Here is a 22,073-nt window from a genome sequence, read left to right on the forward strand (position 1 = left end):
AATAATAGAGTCCAGGCCTGGACCAAATAAAATCTTTCCCTTGAAGGGAAGAGAAAGGAGTCTGGACATAGAAGTCATATCCGCAGACAAAGACTTCAACCAGAGCACCCAGCGGGCTAGGACCTCAAAGCCAGAGGCCTTTGCATTTAGGCGAATAATCTGCATGTTTGTATCACCGATAAAAGAATTAGCAATTCTCAGAAGTTTAATTCTGTCATGAATATTGTCGAGGGGAGACTCCACCTCAATGAGTTCCTAAAAAGAATAGCACCAGTAGGAAGCCGCTCCAGCAATCGCGGCAGCTGCAGCCGCCGGTTGAAACAAAAATCCTCTCTCAGAAAGGTTTCCATTTTCTTATCCATCTCTGAACGAAGAACTATCCTCAAGAGGTATAGTAGTATGTTTAGGAAGCATAGAGATAGCACCATCCACCTTAGAAATGGAGCACCACAAATCCAGTTGAGAGTCCGGGAACAACAACTTTTTAAAAGTATACAAGGGGGAAAAGGAAGAACCAATTTTTTCCCATTCGTTCTTAATAATGTTCGCCATCTTAACCGGCACAGGAAAAGTGGAAGGAACTTTCCTGTCTTTGAAAACTCTGTCTAATATAGGTATCATAGGTTCTTCAGGCAGCGCGGCCTCTGGAACCACTAACGTAGACAGAACCTCCTTTAATAAAAAATGTATAACTTAAAAGTGAAAACTGTTTGTTCCAGCCAAAAACACAGTCTATCAGCCCAGGAAAAAAAATCACACAAAGTAGCATGTAAATAATTAATACACTGATTAATTAACCCCAACTGTTCAATAAACCCCCTTCAGAGAATATTAACCCTGGATCCTATCAAGGCATAAAGGAGCCACACTGTGACCTTGTTATAGCATTTTATGTGTAAAAGTTGAAACGATCTTACCTCCAGGATCCATGCTGTGGAACAGAACACAGCCTCTTAAGTGTGACAGTCTTATAGCAGCACTACTGACATCTTCTGACACTTCTCTGCCACCTCATAACGTGACAAAAGGCAAAGAATAACTGGGGTAATGAGGAAGTGGGAGGGATATTAAAGCCTTTGGCTGGGGTGCCTTTGCCTCCTCCTGGTGGCGAGGTGTTGTATTTCCTAACAGTAAGAAATGGAGTTGTGGACTCTCCCTATCTTAGGAAGGAAAATAAAAATTCAAGAACAAGGGGTCATGATCTCAAGCTGAAGGGTAGTAGATTCAGAAGTAATTTGGGGAAGCAGTTCTTTACATAAAAGGTGATTGATTCATGAATCAAACTTCCACAAAATGTGATAATAACAAACACTGTGGGGGACTTCAAGAATCTTACATACTAGATAAGTTTGAAATATTGGGCAGACTTGTTGGGCCCATGGTTCATATTTGCCATCAAAATCTATGTGTATGTGTAACACCTTCAAATAACAAATATTCTGCACCCCTAATGTCCAAATCCCAACATCAATTTAAGAAATGTGTAATTTATTTATTTTTTATCTCACTATGCAGGGTTTTGTATGTGAAAGAGACATCTACATTACAATATAAGGTCTAAAAAAATCCCAAAGATCTTGCATGATTTCTTTCCTTGTCGGCAAGCTTTTGAATATCAGGCCCTAAGTTTCAACTCAGCAATTCCAGCTATAAAATATAATCAGGTCAAAAGGAGTCATATCTTTGATGACGGTGTTAAGGGATAATGCCTCTCTGTGAGTCACCCACACAGGCCTGTAGAATTGGTTGCCTAAGGTTTTAATGAAGTCTTAACAGGTCATCAATTTTCTTTAAAGAACTCTGTTGTTGCACCTGCATCTATCATTGATGAGTTCTTTGAAGTAAACATCTGTTTCTAATAGTTCTGATTATACATATTCTAAACCCTACCCAGTTATCTTCTTCACCTTTTTAGTCCACTTCTAAAAAGTGAGTCAGAGCAGATGTTCTCTCAGAACCAAAGTAATAATACATAATTTTAATGACCTACCATAGCAATTGTCCATTTGATAAAACATCCTAAAAGTGAGTATGTTTAGTAACAAACATATGTAATGATCACAACACAAGGTTAGAGCTTTCTTTCCAGTCATAGACACCTTCATAATTATTTTTTTCTAACAGCTACACTCATATGCATGGTCTAATATGCATTTTCTTATTGCACTATTACCTGCATATAACCAATGGTTAAAGGGACAGTCAAGTCCAAAAAAAACTTTCATTTTTCAAATAGGGCATGTAATTTTAAACAACTTTCCAATTTACTTTTATCACCAATTTTGCTTTGTTCTCTTGGTATTCTAGTTGAAAGCAAACCTAGGAAGGCTCATATGATAATTTCTAAGCCCTTGAAGGCCGCCTCTATTTTATTTACTTTTCACAGCAGGGGAGAGAAAGCTCATGTAGGCCATATAGATAGCATTGTGATCACGCCCGTGGCTAGTGGCAGACACTGCACTAATTGGCTAAAATGCAACTATATGCAAAATAACTAAAAGTCATGTGATTAGGGGTGGTCAGAAGATGCTTAGATACAAGTTAGTCACAGAAGTAAAAAGTGTATTAATATAACAGTGTTGGTTTTGCAAAACTGGGGAATGGGTAATAAAGGGATTATCTATATTTTTAAACAACAAAAATTCTGGTGTTGACTGTCCCTTTAACCCTTGTAAAAGGTGTTAAACACATAATTAAAGTCAGCAGTATTGAAAAGTGAGCCAATGAAAAGAAGCATACATGCATAGCCACCAATCACCAGCCATATTCAGCTCTGGACCTTGAAGGGGGCTAAAATGCTCTAACATATTATAGACTTTTTCTTTGAGCACTTTTATGTCTTTTGGATGTATAGCATTTATATGTTTTACGCTTGTGGGATTATGGTAAATTTTACAATTTGACAACTGTCACTATATTGGATTTCAACTAATGTATATTTGCCATAGAATACATCTCTGTAATAAAATATTTATCTGAAATTCTATTATCTCAAGCGCTGGTCTTTCATAATATGTAGGTTTATTTACCAAAATTAGCTTTGCACTAATAACAAAGAAAAAAAGAAGAAAAAAAAAAAGGATTCTTCAAAATCAGAGACAGGAAGGCTGTGTATCTCCCAATGTTTTCCTGCCCCTGTGAATGAGTAATGTCCTGTGTACACGGGGGTGCTCATTATCACGTTACTTATACAGAACAATCTATTTCTCCTAGACAAGACTAATAGCTTCAGATAACAGTGATGATGCAAGCATTAACTTTCTTACATTCTACAAACATCATCCGTCCAGCAGTCATGGCCACAATGATAATTACGTAGGATTCAGGGATACGGCTTGTTGGAACACATGTATTGCAACACCGGTGTGCGAAAAAAATGTTACTAAAGGGTATAATTAAAGAAACATCTGTGGTCTTTTCTAGCATTACTTAAACATAGTAATGCCACAGAAATGCCTTTTTTATCCTATTTATACTGATCACTCCCTACATGTAGCACATGCTGCAATACAAATAAAATCATTATTTAAAATGTATGTTTTAAATACTTGTTTATTAGTAATTTGGGAACCCATTAATTTTGTAAATGAAGGGCTGAACACACTTTTTTTGTGTAATCTATTTTGTGCGTTCTTCCTGCCCCTAAATCCTATATGACAGAAAGCACTAAAGAAGCAGTAAGGTCAAAATTAAATGTTCATGGCTTAGAGTGTGCAATTTAAAATACAAATAAGAATCCTTTCAAATTAACTTTTATTATGAAATTTACTTTGTTCTCTAAACATAGGTAGGCTTGTAGGAGTTTGACGCGTTTCACATGTCTATAACTCTGTGGCAGAGGTATTTGCAATAATGTTTGCATTATTTTTACACATTATTGCACACTGCTGTCACAGAGTGCCAATTAAACGTGCACACTCCTGAGTCGCTAGAAAATCTACCTAGTAGGTAAGTGCTTGTGCACTTCGTGCCGTAACTAATCAGGAAGAAGGCGACCCCAAGCTGCATTTGGCTCTTTTCGGAGCGTGATATCTTCTTGTGAAAGGGCAACACACTAAGATCTGTGCAAATCAAAATCAAGCATGTTGTACTTTTACAAGAAAAAAATCCAACTCGAATCGAATGCAGCTTGTGGACGCCTTTTTCCTGATTCATTAAGGCACAAAGTGAATGAATACATATACCTACAGCCTACATTTAGCAGCCAATAAGCAAGCATAACCCAGGTTCTGAACCTAAAATGGGCCAGCTCCTATGCATCACATTCCTGCTTTTTAAATAAAGATAGCAAGAGAATGAAGAAAATTTGATGATAATAGTAAATTAGAAAAAAAAAATGTGGGTTTAGTATCCCTTTAAGTACAAAATAAATAGTGTTTATATTACCTCTTCAAGTATAATTGTGAATACAATTTTAACTTTAAAAGGGCCACTAAACACAGTAGAATTGCATAATCAATAAATGTATAACAAAAAGACAATGCAAACACTTAGTTTGAATTTCAAATTAGTAGTTTTTTTTCTGACAAGTGTTAAAGTTAGTTATATTTTCCTTAATAATGCATCATGTGACAGCCATCCACCAATCACAAAATGCACATACGTTTATCCTGTGAATCTTGCACATGCTCAGTAGGAGCTGGTGCCTTGAAAAGCATGCATTTAACCCTTTCGTGACAGGGTTAAAGTGCCTACATCGGAACAACTGTGCTGATGTAGACAAATTGAAACTACGCGATCGTGCATACGATCGCGAGATTTCAATTATTGGATCGCATCTGGGGGGCGTCCCTACAATCCTAGGAACGCCCTCCAGACCGCGATTAAATCCCTGAAGCACAGAAGGCTTCAGGACAGCCGTTAGTTATGACGTTCCATTCCGTCATAACGGCTTTAAAGCCCAGTCTAATTATGACGGAATGGAACGGCATAACGGCTTTAAAAGGTTAAAAAGCTTTTGTAGATTTAAAAAATGGAAGTGAATTTGAAAGTCGTTCAAAATTGTGTGCTCTGTCTGAATCATGAAAGTTTCATTTTCATTTTGACTTGACTTTCCCTTTAACAGAATAGAAAGCGCAATGCAATAGCTTAATGATACAATTTAAACAACTATCCGATTTACTTCTATTGTTTAATTTGCTACCTTCTCTTGTTATCCTTTGCTGAAAGGTTTATCTAGGAAAGGTTCTAGCTGTGTATATATATATATATATATATATATATATATATATATATATATATATATATACACATATACACACACACACACATATACATACACACACACAAAGATGGTCATTGGCTCACCCATGTGTTCTGTTAGAAACCATTAGTGCATTGCTGCTCCTTCAACAAATGATACAATGAGAATTAAACAAATTAGATAATAGAAGTAAATTCGAAAGTTGTTTAAAATTGTATTCTCTATCTGAATCATGAAAGAAAAAAAAATTGGGTTTCATGTCCCTTTAACCCATCATTAAAAGGGACATTACAGCCAAAATTTAAATCCAAATGGATGCATTTTAGTTTTGAATAGAAGTATTTTTGGAATATAAATGTATTAGCAAAAATGCTTATAATAAATCTATAGCTGTTTCAAATGTGTATTTAAGTATGCACCGTGCACTAGCATTTTAAACACAGCACTTGCCCAGAGAGTCTAAGGTGCTTGTGCCATCTGGTAATGACTCCATTTGTTAATTACTGTTATGATACAAGCCCCACTGACACTCTGAGCAGCTGCAGTATAACAAATACTGGTACACTGAGAATATCTAGCTGTGCTTCACATACACGTGCAGAGAAAATTGTTAACTATAAAACAGTGCTAACATTTACTAGAAGCGCTTTTGCCAATACCTGTATACTGCAAATATGTTTCTATTCAAAGTTGTAATTAATCTAAGTACATTTAAATTTTGACCGGAATGTCCTTTTAAAACACTGATAAAAAGGGAGCAATAATCAAAGTCTAAAAAAGTAAAATGAAATCATTTTCATAGTTTAGATATTTCAATTCCCCCGAATCTGTCCATCATCACGTACACTTCTAAATAAATAGATTATAAATATAAAAATCCTAGAGCTTAACCAAGGTGTCAAATTTATCAGTCATTAGCTGACTCTGAAAATCTAAAAAGGGTTGGGGGTTATAATGCATAACCCTTTAAAATACTTTTTTTTTTTTTTTTTTCTTAAGAATGATTTTCCAGCATTTTATTTAAAAAGTTGATGACAAACATTCTCAGAGAATGAGAAATTAAAAAAAAAATCCCTAAAAGCACTCAGGACTGAAGTTGCAAAATACAAGGTCATCAAGATTTACAGCAATGTTGAGTAACTTACTAAAGCTCTAAATTATAGTTCGGTTAACCAAAATGTGTTGACGAGTCACCTCGTTTCTGTGCCCTGAAATGACTTCTGTCTTCTAGGAGGCAAAAAACACATTCAGACAACACAAACAGACTTAGCGAGACAGTGTGTACAAACACTAGGAGAAGACGTCCAAGGAAACGGGAACACAGCAACCCTGGCTTATATGATTCAATTCAGGAACTATGTTAAAAAAAAGCCCACCTGTCTCATTCTGCACATATGTCTCAGTGCTGGGCTTGCTATCAATTGATGTGGCTAAAAAGTGCATAGTATTTCACATGAGCAAACACAAATCACAGGAAAATGAAAATGTTTTCTTTTTTTTTTTTTTTTTTTAAAGAAAAGTTCATTATAATTTTTTATTTCTGCACCAAGTGTTTTGTTTTTCTGTACTTACTGACACAGAAATCAAATAGAGATCAAGTTCACAAAGAAATACCAAACACAGTATGCACCAAACAATTCTGAATAACCTATTGCTAAGTAACACAAACTATAAAGAGACAGAGACAGCAAATTAAAAAAAAAATACAAAAATCATAAAGAAAAAAAAAAACGGCAACACTCAGATTAGAAAATGAAATGCTATATACAAATATGTAAGTAACCTACCACTAAATGTAAACGTTCTACCACCATGACATTAAAAGAGACACGCCTTCCCTGGAGACGTGGCAACATCACAGTTTAGTTAAAGGGGCATTGTGGTGTAACTATTTTATTCTCTAATACGTTAGAGCATGTCATTTTTGTACAACTCATCACGGGAGCAGCAAGTTCACAGCGATTGGCAGATTGTGCGACTGCAGGCGATCAGTTAGCTCACTGGCTGTTTACAGCTCAGGACCAGTATTTCTCTATAAAACAGAGTTTTATATATGCATCACCACTTTTTTGGGAGATAAACACAGGCTGCGTTCGGGCAGCGCTCCAAGCGAACTGGAACTCGCTTGGAGCGTTTTTCTCACACTTGAGTGAGATGCCTGGCGTTTTTTGAGCACTCTGGTGACGTAAGTCCCAGCGCTTCCAGTGTGCTGGAAAAGCTGGGACTTTTCAGAGCAAGCTCAGACGCTTGGAAACATGGCAGCCTCCACACACGTGTTGCTGTGGAGGCTGCCATGTCTTTATACATATAATATGATTTTTGCGAAGAGACTGGGGAAATCATTCTTGGCAGGCAGCTACAAGGGAGCTTAGTAAAAACGTTTGCATGCGCAGTCCCTTTTGCACGTGCAAACGTTTTTTCGAAGCTCCCTTGCTTGTGGCGTCACTTAGCGCCACGTCATCGCTGGGAGTGAAGCGCCTCCACCAGCTCCTGAGCGCTCCCTGAACGCGGCCACAGTGTTCCAAATTACAATTTTTAGGGGGAATTCCACTTCCATCATGTGTCAAAACACTGTCAAAAATAAATGCTAGTTCCAATTTTGCTAAAGAACTTGTGATGTCACAGCAGTCTGTTTTGCTTTCAAATAAATGTGGAGAAATGGCTGACAAAAACAATGTTCCTTAGTTCATTATTGTATAAAACAAGGCAGAATAATCACTTTAGGCATGTTAAAGCATGTTGCATGGTAAATGACAACATAAAAAACATATTCTGAAAGAAAACCACATGCTACAGACAGTTTTCCTGCTATCATAAAAACTGTAATTAAAACATCAAAATCAATATGCCATTGTATAGTGTTGTATGATGCAAATGAGAATAATCACTTAGCCATGTTGTATGTTACATGATGCTGATGTGCTGGGAGTATCAGCAATTTTGACACATTGAATTAAAAGCAAAACAGTAGCTAGTTTCCAGGGCAAACTACTGAACTTACTGACAGTGACATCACAAGTCATTTAGCAAAATGGGAACAAGCATTCATTTTTTTACAGAGATTTGACATATGATGGAAGTGTAATCCTCCCCCCCCCCCCAGCAAAAAGAAATAAAAAAAATTGTAGTTCCAAAAGAAAAAATTGTAGTGTATATCCAAAAAAAGAAGATTGTACGTCCAAAAAAAAACAGTGCTTCAAAAAAAAGGAATTGTATTTGGAATTAAAGATTTGTAAAAAATAAAATAAAATTGTATTTATAAATTTAGATTTTTATTTGTGAGTCACAATTTATGTACAACAATAAAGAATGAAACACATTTGCCTTTTTGACAGCAATCTTATTCCATATTAATGGATACTGCATGGCACAACTGCGTACCATGCGAATGCTTTAGCGGTTATTGCTGGTTCTAGGGTATCGTGCATATATCTGTCACTTCTGCTACTCAGGTGATTATCTAAGGACAATATTAGCTTGTAGTGCTTAAAAGATATACATTAAACTCAAGATGTCATTCCCCATAAAGGGGCAGATTATGAGTGGAGCGCAAACATTTGTGCCAGAGCGATAAGGGGTTTATCGCGGGGGAGGATTGCGCCCATCAGGCTTACCACTGGTATTACAAGTTGAAAGTAAACGCGATCGCTTAAGTGCATCCGCGATTAATGCTAGAATGAATACTGCGACTTTATAGCTCTGGTTAAAGGGATATGAAACAATTTTTTTTCTTTTATGATTCAGATAGAGCAGCAGTTTTAACCAACTTTCTCATTTACTCCTATTATCATTTTTTTCTTCGTTCTCTTGGTATCTTTATTTGGAAAGGCAGGAATGTAAGCCTAGAAGCCAGACATTTTTTGATTAGCAATTGCTGATTGGTGGCTACATTTACATATAATTAAACATGAGTGACTGCTTGGACTTTTCCGCTTGTTGAATCACTTAAAAAGGGACATGAAACCTAAAATGATTATTTTGTGATTCAGATAGAGCATGACATTTTAAGTAAATTGCTCATTTACTTCTATTATCAAGTTTTCATCTTTCTCTTGGTATCTTTTGTTAAAAAGAAGCAGATACGTAAGCTCAGGAGCGTGCATGTGTCTGGAGCACTATATGGCAGTAGTTTTGCAAGAATGCTATCCATTTGCAAGAACACTATTTCCTGCCATAAAGTGCGCCAACTCCTACTTAGCTACCTATTCAAGGAATTAAGTACATTTGACAATAGAAGTAAATTGGATTCTTTTCTTTTTTTTAAATTGTATGCTCTGTCTGAATCACATAAGAAAATGTTGTGTTTCATACCCCTTTAATTCATCCATACCCCTTTATTATATTCTTTGATTCTAACCTCTGTATTTGTAGGTTTTGAATTTACTAAATTTTGAGAGCATGCCCGGTGCTTGGATTCCCATATGTAGCTCCTGTATACAAATAACTTATTGTACCCTATTTGTTTTGTACTTTCAATGTTATTGAGAAAAAAAACATGTTTAAAGGGACAGTCAAGTCCAAAAAAAACTTGCATGTTTCAAATAGGGCATGTAATTTTAAACAACTTTCCAATTTACTTTTATCACCAATTTTGCTTTGTTCTTTTAGTATTATTAGTTGAAAGTTAGACCTAGGAAGGCTCATATGATAATTTCTAAGCCCTTGAAGGCCGCCTCTAATCACATGTTTTTGTATTTGCTTTTCACAGGAGGGGAGAGCTAGTTCAGGTAAACCCTATAGATAACATTGTGAGCACGCCCCTGGATTGTGGCAGACACTGCACTAATTGGCTAATAAGAAAGTCAATAGATAATAAATAAAATGTCATGTGATCAGGGGGCTGTCAGAAGATGCTTAGATACAACACAATCACAGAGGTAAAAAAGTATATTAATATAACTGTGTTGGTTATGCAAAACTGGGGAATGAGTAATAAAGGGATTATCTATCTTTTAAAACAACAAAACTTCTGGTGTTGACTGTCCCTTTAAGTCTATATTATAAAATCTAAAAAAGACAGACACAGAAGAGATTATTCTTTTCTTTTCTTTTTTTAAATCAAAATTAACCCCTTTGTTTTTCTTATGTTACATAATGTAGCAGCGCTTATTTGCTTTACTGCAAATGTAGCAGCGATTATTTGCTTTACTGCGAATGTAGCAGCGATTATTTGCTTTACTGCGAATGTAGCAGCGATTATTTGCTTTACCCCAGTAACTATAGAGCTCCGTACTGCCTGCAATACACTGCACAACAGATTGCTTACAGAGCACTTGAGAACCAATTAGTCATTCATTTGTGGGAATAATTCATTATAGTTAATTCATGCTTTATATTATCCACGTTCTCTCCAACTTGGCTGTGTTATGCATTAAACACAAGGGAGCAATAAAACAAAAAGGCAGGAAAAGCTTTTGTTTAATTCACTTGACAAACACATCAAGCTTCACTACGCAGCCATGGGAAGATACCATACGAGTTTTGTAGCTCTCAGGACATTTATTCTGCATAATGCATTGTGAATTAAAGCTAGAAAACTATTCCTAAGTGATGCAACTAAAATAAATTCTTTATTTTACACAAGTGATTTCTACATAAAACTAAATATATCAGGAAAGATTTTATGACCATGTTTATTGTCATTTATAATAATGTTTTATCAAGCACCAATATATTCCGCTATATACCATAAGAAATTAAATGAAACATAGATTACTATACGGATACCACTGGGGTATTTTATTATGGTACTGCCCCTCAAATACATTTAGCTTATATCTGCCTCCTATTTCTCACAATTGAATGCTGGAGACAAATAGGGGGGGGGCATACACAACTCTGCAATTCACTATCAAATATCAAAACATATGGAGAGAACAGGGGTTTAAAGCAAAATGTCATAGAACTGACCCCCTTTATCTGGCTACCCTGTGCACATATATGAGCATATATTTAACCCTTGCTGCCAGACACAGCTGCTAAGCAGAGGGAAATTAAGTTACATTTTTATTTTAATCTTATTGATTACAACAAACACTTTTTAAAACATAACAATATAAGGAGCTACAACACTATTTAAGAACATGAAGGCAAACTGTAGAGCCAGAATTTAACATGTTTCATGCAGAGGGTAAGCGCTACTAATAAGGAAACACTCACAATAGGATTCCAGTGTCCCAATATAAGACAAAATAAAGCTAAATTTGGCTAATATTCATTTATTTTCATTTTTGTTGCACTTATTAAATAAATTAATGCTAAATTATGTAATCAATGTGAGCTTTGTATAGCCTAAGTAACATTTATAAATAACAGAAAACTTTATACTATTACTAAGTGTTACACTGCCCCCAATATTCTTGGGAGAATAATGGATTCAAAACATTCTTACTATGAGGGAGAAAGAGATTTTAGGTATATGAATAAAAGGATAGTGGATAAAAAAGCAGTAGGATACAATATAATTTGTCATAGGCATCCAGATGCTTTGTTAGCATCCGAATGTGGCCGCTCGAGGCGTTTGTCTCTTTTCGGAGCTGGATTCCTTCTTGTAAATGTGCAACACACTAAGATCTGTTCAAATCCAGCTCTTCGTGTGTTGTACTTTCTCAAGAAGGAATCAGGCTCCGAAAAGAGCCGAACGCCACGCAGTCGGATGTTAATGAAGCAGCCAAATGCCCAAATATAATAGGGAAATTCCAGAACACCCAACGAGCATCCTAAACTGAGCTTTAAGGGTCATTGTTTGTTATCAAAACAACAGTGAATTCCAAAATTTGATTAACCCTTTAGTGACAGGTTGAAAGTGCCTACATCGGAACACCTGAGATTTCAATTATTGGATCGCATCTGGGGGGCGTCCCTACAACCCTAGGAACGCCCTCCAGACCGTGATCAAGTCCTAGAAGCACGGAAGGCTTCAGGACAGCCGTTTGTTATGACGTTCTATTCCATCATAACGGCTTTAAAGCCCAGTGTAATTATGACGGAATAGAACGGCATAACGGCGTTAAAATGTTAAAAGGATTTCGGCAGTTTGCATCTGTTTATAAAATGATTCTAGTAAAAGTCATCACCACCTTAGTTTTACTGCACACACAACCTGTGGAGCCTATGGCAATAGGATACACAAGGCTCATTGATCACCTATGCTTTGTGTTCTGGAGCTGTGCGTTTGAATCTTAGCTAAAAGGTCCATTAAGCCTCTTACAGAAAATTCCTGAACCTACAGATTTATAATAACTTTCAAAAACATCTACATTTTATCATCAAGCTAATCGTTTCTTTGAATACAACATTATATCTAGATTTATTAACTGTTTAACGCCCCTTAAGATAGCTGTTTGCATAGCTTGTCACACTGGACAATATCAAGGAACCTGCATTTGGTTGATATCAAATTGTAATTTGCAGATTTAGATGCATAACATTTTGATTTTATATTATAACTTTACACATTTGTTTGTGTTTATCTAAAAAGCATATGCAAAATCACCAAAAAAAAGATCAGTTTGCTACCAGTGTTCCTTTACTAGCCTATAAAGAGTTAAACTATCAAACATTTAAAAATCAGCAAAACGGAAATGTTCTAATTTCATCCAAAACCTGACACTTTAATATTAATCTTAATATAGACAGAAGAGCTACATAAAGAAGATATGCATTAAAACATTACGGTTATTTTAATCATACGAAACACTGCCAAATCTGCACTTATGTCATCTGCTTTGTCATTTCGTCTCTAAACAAAGACAGCCCTTCAGATGAGAGTTTTCATCTGTTTTTATATTTGGTTGAGCAGGTTCACAATTACATCATTGATAACTGAAAGAATAATCATTTTTTATGGTTACAAATTCTCCCACCATTCTATGTAAGATGGGTCATTGCTGAAACAGACTTCAACAAATAACAAACAAGTATCCTATGAACGCTTGAATACGACTATAGGAACAGACACTTTAGGGGAAAACAAATCAAAGTTGTACTTACATCATGTTTTGCAGTTCAGGGACGAAGCTCGTTGACTTTGTCGCTCCTCTACCAGATGATGTAGCAGAAGACATTGTATTGGTTACTGAAGTGCCGTGGCTCATCTGGAGACAGAACAAATAAGGGATTTTCAAAATAAATATATACATAAGTAGATCTCTTTAATAGTACTACAAATGCTTAGGTAAAGAGACTGTAAACGCAAAACTGAATTTCCCATTAAATAGTTACTTATGCATAGTAAAAATAAATAGTGTTCTTTCATTATATATTTTGCCCATTTTTTTATTTTTTTTTAACCTGCAAACAGAGAGGCTGTAGATTTATGGCACAGGATATGCATCAAGATATATCATATCATGAAAGCTTGATCAGTGTAGGATCTATCCATATATTAGCCACAGCAAAGAAGACACGATAAACACACTCAAGAGACTTATAAATCATTATGACCCAGTACAATAAAGCACTCCATTGATGTTTTTTACTCAGAATAAAGTAAATGTGGTTTTATACATTCTATTGTAGTTTAACAGAGATATATTTGTGGTGATGACATACAAATGTGCTCTTTAGTAGAGTGTAATCCAGTAATTAAAGCATATTTCCACTTTAGGTGTGAGCCATTAAACAAAGACGGCAAATAATGTGTATGTACACTTGTAATAATGTGATTTTCTATTTGTATAATACTGGTAAGAAAACCTAATAGTAAATGATAGACATGCATGTGGCAGATCCACTTTTCCCATTAACTATATCAACTACCCAGTTAAATATCTAAGAACCTACTTGATTATTATCTATACTATAATCGCGTTTGTAACGTGTCGGTCGCCGTCGGCAGTTGCGCGCACATCAAAGAAATGTTGGCAGCGCAAGGCAGCCAACAGGTGGATTCTGAAAATGGCAGGGTGGTGAAAGAATCCACTGAAGGGGGATTCTTTCACCACCCTGCTATTTTCGGAATCTATCGGTATGCAGCGAAGGCCAACGGAGCATTACAACAACAAAAAACTCCCGCAATAAGTATTAAAAAAAAGTAATAACCGCCCGCACAAAGTATTAAGAAGAAAAAAAAAACGACCTAATAAAATTATTAACCCCTAATCCGCCAACCCCCCACAACGCAAAAAATGAATTTGATGACTAAGCCCCCTAACCTAACACCCCCTAAATGAACTCCTTAATTACAATAAAAAATAATACATTACAATAGAAAATAAAAAAAAATACATTACATTAATCTAATTACAGAAAATAAAAAAACGCTAACATTACAAAAAAAATTAAACAACACTATCTAAATTAAAAAAATTAAACCTAATAACTATGAAAATATAAAAAAACATGTAATGCTAAACTACCAATAGCCCTTAAAAGAGCTTTTTGTAGGGCATTTCCCTAAATAAATTAGCTCTTTATAATTACAAATGAACCAAGTACCCAACTAACAGTAAAACCCCCCACCAAACCCCCCAAAATAAAAAATAAATACCTAACACTAATAAACCTAAAACTACCCATAGCCCCTAAAGGGGCATTTGTATGGGCATTGCCCTTAAAAGGCCATTCAGCTCTTTTTCACTATTTGCCCCAAAAAAAAACTAATCTAAAAAAACAACCCCCCCAAAAAACATTTAAAAAAAAACCTAACACTAAAGCCCCAAATATGTACTCACGGTTTCAGAAGTCCGACGGAGAAGGTCTTCTTCCAGGCGGGTCCATCATCTTCATCCACAGCAAAGGTGGCGCAAAGAGGAGGTCCTGAGCGGTCTACTCAAAAGATGCGCTCCTCGGCGGCTGCGGTCCCTCTTCATGCAACCATCCGCCGCACACTGAAGATTGAATTCAAGGTACCCCATATTTATTGGGGTACCTTGAATTCCTATTGGCTGAAATTTTCAAAATCAGCCAATAGGATTTCAGTAGCTCTAATCCTATTGGCTGTTTTGAAAATTCAGCAGCCAATAGGATGAGAGCTACTGAAATCTTATTGGCTGATTTTAATAGCCAATAGGATTTTAGTAGCTCTAATCCTATTGTCTGTTTTGAAAAATTCAGCGAATAGGAATGCAAGGTACCCCAAATTGATTGCGGTACCTTGCATTCAATATTTAGTATACCACGGATATCGGACGAAGAGGAGCCTCCATGCCGCCGAGGACCGCCGCCACAGATGACCACCGCCGAGGATCGCCACATCTGGGAAGACTGCTCTGGACCTCCGCTCTGCACCACCTTCGCTGTGGATGAAGATGATGGACCCGCCTGGAAGAAGACCTCCGCCGGACTTCTGAAACCGTGAGTACCTATTTGGGGCTTTGCGTTAGTTTTTTTTGTTTTGTTTTTTTTAGGTTAAATTTTATTATTTTGGATAGCTTTGTTTATTTTTTTCTGTATTTTTACTTTTTTTATTTTTTGTACCTTGGGGTTTTTTATTTTTAACACACAGACTGCCCTCTGGGCAGGCTTATCAACTAGGTCTTTATAAAACTAAAATGATAAATAATAAAAGTAACCAAGTTCACATTTTAATTTTTTATATCCTAATCACAAAATGCATTGTAGGATAATTAATATTTTTCCTACTTTAGTGCAAGTAGCACTACTACTGCTTATTATGAGACTGGTTTATTTAAATTCAAGCATTTTCAATTTATTTTGCAGACTTCATATATCTAAGGCATGTTTTTAAGGGGACATTAAACTTCTTGCTTTTGTAAAAGAAAAAAAAAAAGTGTTGTCCCACACTACCTAGAGAGGCCAAAAAACAAAAATCTGTAACCTAGGTTTTTGAAAAACAGTTATTTAAAGGGACATGTTACCCAAAAATGTTCTTTCATGACTCAGATACAACATACAATTTTTAAAAAGTTTCCAATTTACTTCTATTATAAAATTTGCTTTGTTCATCTGTTATTTTTTGTTGAATAGATATCTAGATAGGTAGCGTGCACATGTTTAAAGCAATACCAATAGTGCTGCCATCTGTGGTGACATAGCTCACAGATTTTATCCCTGGCATATTCACATAGCTGGTTTTAAAAACCCTTCTCCCCAGTTACACCTTTCTCTGTCTGAGCTAGGTGTTTAATTAAAGACACTCCCATTAGCCTTCACTGGCATGTGATAGGCCAAACCCCCTTTGAATTGAGAATAAAATTGGGAAACACTTTCTCTCTCTCTCTTTTTTATCCTGCTCCTTGTAAAAAAAAAAAATGGATGATGTTGGACACATTAGAGAATTTGGCTAAGTATTCCGGGGATATAAATGATGTGATTATTTTATTTAATTAGCAGTGTTGCACAAATCAAGATTGTTGCCCAGTAATAATTATTTGGACTGTTTTGCTGTAGAATATATGTGTATATATATCTGTAAATATATTCCTCTTATTAACATATATTGATTCCTAATAAATTCTTTGGAAACAATGGAGACCCTTTTATAGGGTTTATTTCAATTAACTTAATTGTAATGGTTTAGTGGGTTTTCACCTAGAAATATATTTAGTTTAAATTTAAAAAAATATAGATATACATTTTGTAATAACCACACCATCTAGTGGTCTTGGTAATGTATAATATTCTTGCTAAACTGCTGCAGACATGTGCACACTCCTAAGCTTATCTTCATACTATAAAAAAAAAAAAGGATAACAAGAAAATGAAGAAATTTTGATAATAGAAGTTAATTAGAATGTTCTTTAAAAGTCTATGTTCTATCTGACTCATGAAAGAAAAATGTTGAGTTTTATGTCCCTTTAAATTGCAGCCTTTGCATGTTACAGAATTTGCATTTTGAGCACTTACGGAGTGTGAGGCACTCACTATTTTGCACAAAAACAAGAGGTGTAATGTCCTTTACAAATCAGCTCACTTCTTCCAAAACTAAGTCATTCCTACATTTTTCTTGCTGCAGCTACTCTCATTATTAAAATAAGGCTGTCAGTTTTCATACTTTGAAGAATATTCTAAAAGATCATTTATTTGAGGCACATGAAATCCCAAACATGTCTTTCATGATTCAGACAGAGGATGTATTTTAAACAACTTTCTTATTTACTTTAGCTAATTTTCATAATTATCCTAAAGGGCCAGTGAACCTAGAAAATAACGTTATATAATTCTGCACATAGTGCAGAATTATATAACATTATATTAGTGCTAGCTTTATAGAACCTAATATTGCCTGTGAACTTTTATTTTTTAAAAAAAAAAAAAAAAAAAAAAAAAAAGAGTGTTTTCCAGACCCGCTCTCTGTGCTCTACTGAGCAGGTCTGTTTTTTTTCACTGAGCGCATCTGGCCAGCTGTCTAGTCACAGTCTGACAGCGGGAGCGAGCTGCACTGAGTGTAATGGCGCGGTCGGGCCGGGCTGTGACTAGACAGCTGGCCAGATGCGCTCAGTGAAAAAAACAAACCCGCTAAGTAGAGCACACAGAGCGGGTCTGGAAAACACTCTTTTTAATAAAAGTTCACCGGCAATATTAGGTTCTATAAAGCTAGCACTAATATGTTATATAATTCTGCACTATGTGCAGAATTATATAACATTATTTTCTAGGTTTACTGGCCCTTTAATATAATTTTAAAGGAGCAGCAATGCACTACTGGGAGCTAGCTGTACAAACAGGGGGGAGCCAGTGAGAAGAGGCCAAAACAAGTTTTCAAGGGGCTATTTAATTACCAAAGTCTAAGAAAAACAAATCTGCTCAAAGAGTGTTTTCACACACAATGACATAACTAGTGAGCCCATGACATAATATAAATATACACACTGACACAAAGTGACTAAGTCACCACCTGACACAATACACACAGTGACATAACTAGTGAGCCTATGACATAATATAAACATACACACTGACACACACAGTGACTAAGTCACCACCTGACACAATACACACAGTGATATAACTAGTGAGCCCATGACATAATATAAACATACACAGTGACTAAGTCACCACCTGACACAATACACACAGTGACATAAACTAGTGACCACATGACCTAATATAAACATACACACTGACACACACACACACAGTGACTAAGTCACCACCTGACACAATACACACACAGTGACATAACTAGTGAGCCCATGACATAATATAAACATACACACTGACACACACAGTGACTAAGTCACCACCTGACACAATACACACACAGTGACATAACTAGTGAGCCCATGACATAATATAAACATACACACTGACACACACAGTGACTAAGTCACCCCCTGACACAATACACACACAGTGACATAAACTAGTGACCCCATGACATAATAAACATACACACTGACACACACACACACACAGTGACTAAGTCACCACCTGACACAATACACACACAGTGACATAACTAGTGAGCCCATGACATAATATAAACACACACAGTGACTAAGTCACCCCCTGACACAATACACACACAGTGACTAGTGATGCACCGAAATGGAAATTATGGACCGAAACCGAATCCGAAAATCCGGGATGCACTTGGCCGAAAACCGAAACCGATACCGAAAATGTATTTTTTCAAATTATTTTTTTTAAGTTTTTTTTTTGTGCATAATTAGAGCCAATAAAAAAGCCCACACTTTTATTGAAAGTAACACACTAAAATTGGACAAAAATATCTTAAAACACTAATATGCTACACAATAATTTTACCAAGAAAAAAAAATAAAACAGGCAAAAAATAATGCAATTTTCGGCCAAAATGTTTCTGCGACCTAAATTTTGGTGCATTCCTACTTAAAACAATTATAAATATCAATATACTGTATTATTCTTCATTTAGTTCTATGTAACAGAATCATATTTAACAGTTTGTTTGTTTTTTTACCAATTATCCAAATAAAGTATAGTCCTAGAAAACTCATTTTATGCAGAACAGTAAGTCAAGTAATAAACTTAAACAGCAGCTCTAGGCTAGCATCAAATTTGAAACATGCTACACAATAATTTTACCACAAAGAACAGGCAAAATAACCGAAAACCGAAATAGCCAAAAATGCCATTTTCGGCCGAAACTTTCTGCGGCCGAAATTTTGGTGCATCCCTAACAGTGACATAAACTAGTGACCCCATGACATAATATAAACATACACAGTGACTAAGTCACCCCCTGACACAATACACACACAGTGGCATAAACTAGTGACCCCATGACATAATATAAACATACACAGTGACTAAGTCACCCCCTGACACAATACACACACAGTGACATAAACTAGTGACCCCATGACATAATAAACATACACACTGACACACACACACACAGTGATTAAGTCACCACCTGACACAATACACACACAGTGACATAACTAGTGAGCCCATGACATAATATAAACATACACACTGACACACACAAATGACACTAAGTCCTCACCTGACACAATACACACATAGTGACATAACTAATGAGCCCATGACATAATATAAACATACACACTGACACACACAGTGACTAAGTCACCACCTGACACAATACACACCCAGTGACATAACTAGTGAGCCCATGACATAATATAAACATACACACTGACACACACACACACAGTGACTAAGTCACCCCCTGACACAATACACACAGTGACATAACTAGTGAGCCCATGACATAATAAACATACACACTGACACACACAGTGACTAAGTCACCACCTGACACAATACACACAGTGACATAACTAGTGAGCCCATTACATAATATAAACATACACACTGACACACACAGTGACTAAGTCACCACCTGACACAATACACACACAGTGACATAACTAGTGAGCCCATGACATAATATAAACATACACACTGACACACACAGTGACTAAGTCACCACCTGACACAATACACACAGTGATATAACTAGTGAGCCCATGACATAATAAACATACACACTGACACACACAGTGACTAAGTCACCACCTGACACAATACACACAGTGACATAACTAGTGAGCCCATGACATAATATAAACATACACAATGACACACACAGTGACTAAGTCACCACCTGACACAATACACACACAGTGACATAACTAGTGAGCCCATGACATAATATAAACATACACACTGACACACACAGTGACTAAGTCACCACCTGACACAATACACACACAGTGACATAACTAGTGAGCCCATGACATAATATAAACATACACACTGACACACACAGTGACTAAGTCACCACCTAACACAATACACACACAGTGACATAACTAGTGAGCCCATAACATAAACATACACACTGACACACACAGTGACTAAGTCGACACCTGACAAAATACACACAGTGACATAACTAGTGACCCCATAACATAATATAAACATACACACTGACACAAAGTGACTAAGTCACCACCTGACACAATACACACAGTGACATAACTAGTGAGCCCATGACATAATATAAACATACACACACAGTGACTAAGTCACCACCTGACACAATACACACAGTGACATAACTAGTGAGCCCATGACATAATATAAACATACACAGTGACTAAGTCACCCCCTGACACAATACACACAGTGACATAAACTAGTGACCACATGACATAATATAAACATACACACTGACACACACACACACACAGTGACTACGTCACCACCTGACACAGTACACACACAGTCACATAACTAGTGAGCCCATGACATAATATAAACATACACACTGACACACACAGTGACTCAGTCACCACCTAACACTATACACACAGTGACAACTAGTGAGCCCATGACATAATATAAACATACACACTGACACACACAGTGACTAAGTCACCACCTAACACAATACACACACAGTGACATAACTAGTGACCCCATGACATAATATAAATATACACACTGACACACACACAGTGACTAAGTCACCACCTGACACAATACACAGTGACATAACTAGTGACCCCATGACATAATATAAACAGAAGATTGCCTTTTGGCACTCGGTCTGTGCACAACAGATAGAGCTTGGCAGATATACTGCTCAATCTGTGGATAGTAGCTTCAGTATTAGCGCATACAATGTTATTTGTGAACTGAGTGAACACGAATAATATGTAGTTAATGCCTTATGTTGAACAAATAACATAACCCAGTATAGGGTAATAATATAATTACACGTTCATTTTGAAAATAGCTGCTAGATCTGTACCACATGCAGCTTATGTATTCTACCGAACAAAATTAACTAAGTACCACTCACAAGCAGCACATTAATATAACTTCACAGCAGATAGGGCTTAACGAGTGTGCTGCTCAAACTATAGATAGTAACTACGGTATTAGTGCATACTATATTATTTGTATATAATCATATCAACAATGTGTCTGCAGATTGCCTGATATCACTCGGTCTGTACACAACCGATAGAGCTTGACAGCTGTGCTGCTCAATCTGTGGATAGTAGCTTCAGTATTAGCGCATACAATGTTATTTGTATATAATTGCATCAACAGTGTGTCTGGCAAATTGCCTAATTTTTTAACCTCCATTAGTTGTCAATACTGCACATCACGTGTCTGACTATCTATACAGTATCTTTTTTTGGATATTATTACGCATATTTAACCCCTTGAGTGCTATATATGTACTCTTTCTCAAGAGTAAGCTGGCTAAGCCTCTCTTGTTAGTTGTTAAATTGTTCTTTTACTACATTGCACCTAACTTTCCTATTTACATTTAAAGTTTAAAGTGACAGAGTTCACGTATTACACTAGGAATAATAGGGGTAAAATAATTCTCCCTTTTTTCAGTAGTGCCATTGGTTCTCTCTCCCCCTTTTCTCACACACAGTGACATAACTAGTGAGCCCATGACATAATATAAGCATACACACTGACACACACACAG

At 36.2% G+C, this 22,073-nt stretch overlaps 2 protein-coding genes across 3 annotated transcripts in view; one reads left to right on the plus strand and one right to left on the minus strand.

The window, feature by feature from the left end:
- Positions 1-22,073, minus strand: part of SUPT3H (SPT3 homolog, SAGA and STAGA complex component) — a 1,388,329-nt gene that overhangs the window by 1,362,059 nt on the left and 4,197 nt on the right. For both annotated transcript variants that reach the window (XM_053709596.1, XM_053709597.1), the window contains exon 2: positions 13,196-13,299. In XM_053709596.1, the coding sequence (XP_053565571.1) occupies positions 13,196-13,299 (104 nt within the window). The remainder of the gene's footprint in view (positions 1-13,195; positions 13,300-22,073) is intronic.
- RUNX2 (RUNX family transcription factor 2) overlaps positions 1-22,073 on the plus strand; it is a 287,535-nt gene that overhangs the window by 50,912 nt on the left and 214,550 nt on the right. The window lies entirely within an intron of this gene.

The sequence above is a fragment of the Bombina bombina genome, chromosome 4, assembly GCF_027579735.1.
Source record: "Bombina bombina isolate aBomBom1 chromosome 4, aBomBom1.pri, whole genome shotgun sequence".
In the NCBI taxonomy this organism is placed as follows: domain Eukaryota; kingdom Metazoa; phylum Chordata; class Amphibia; order Anura; family Bombinatoridae; genus Bombina; species Bombina bombina.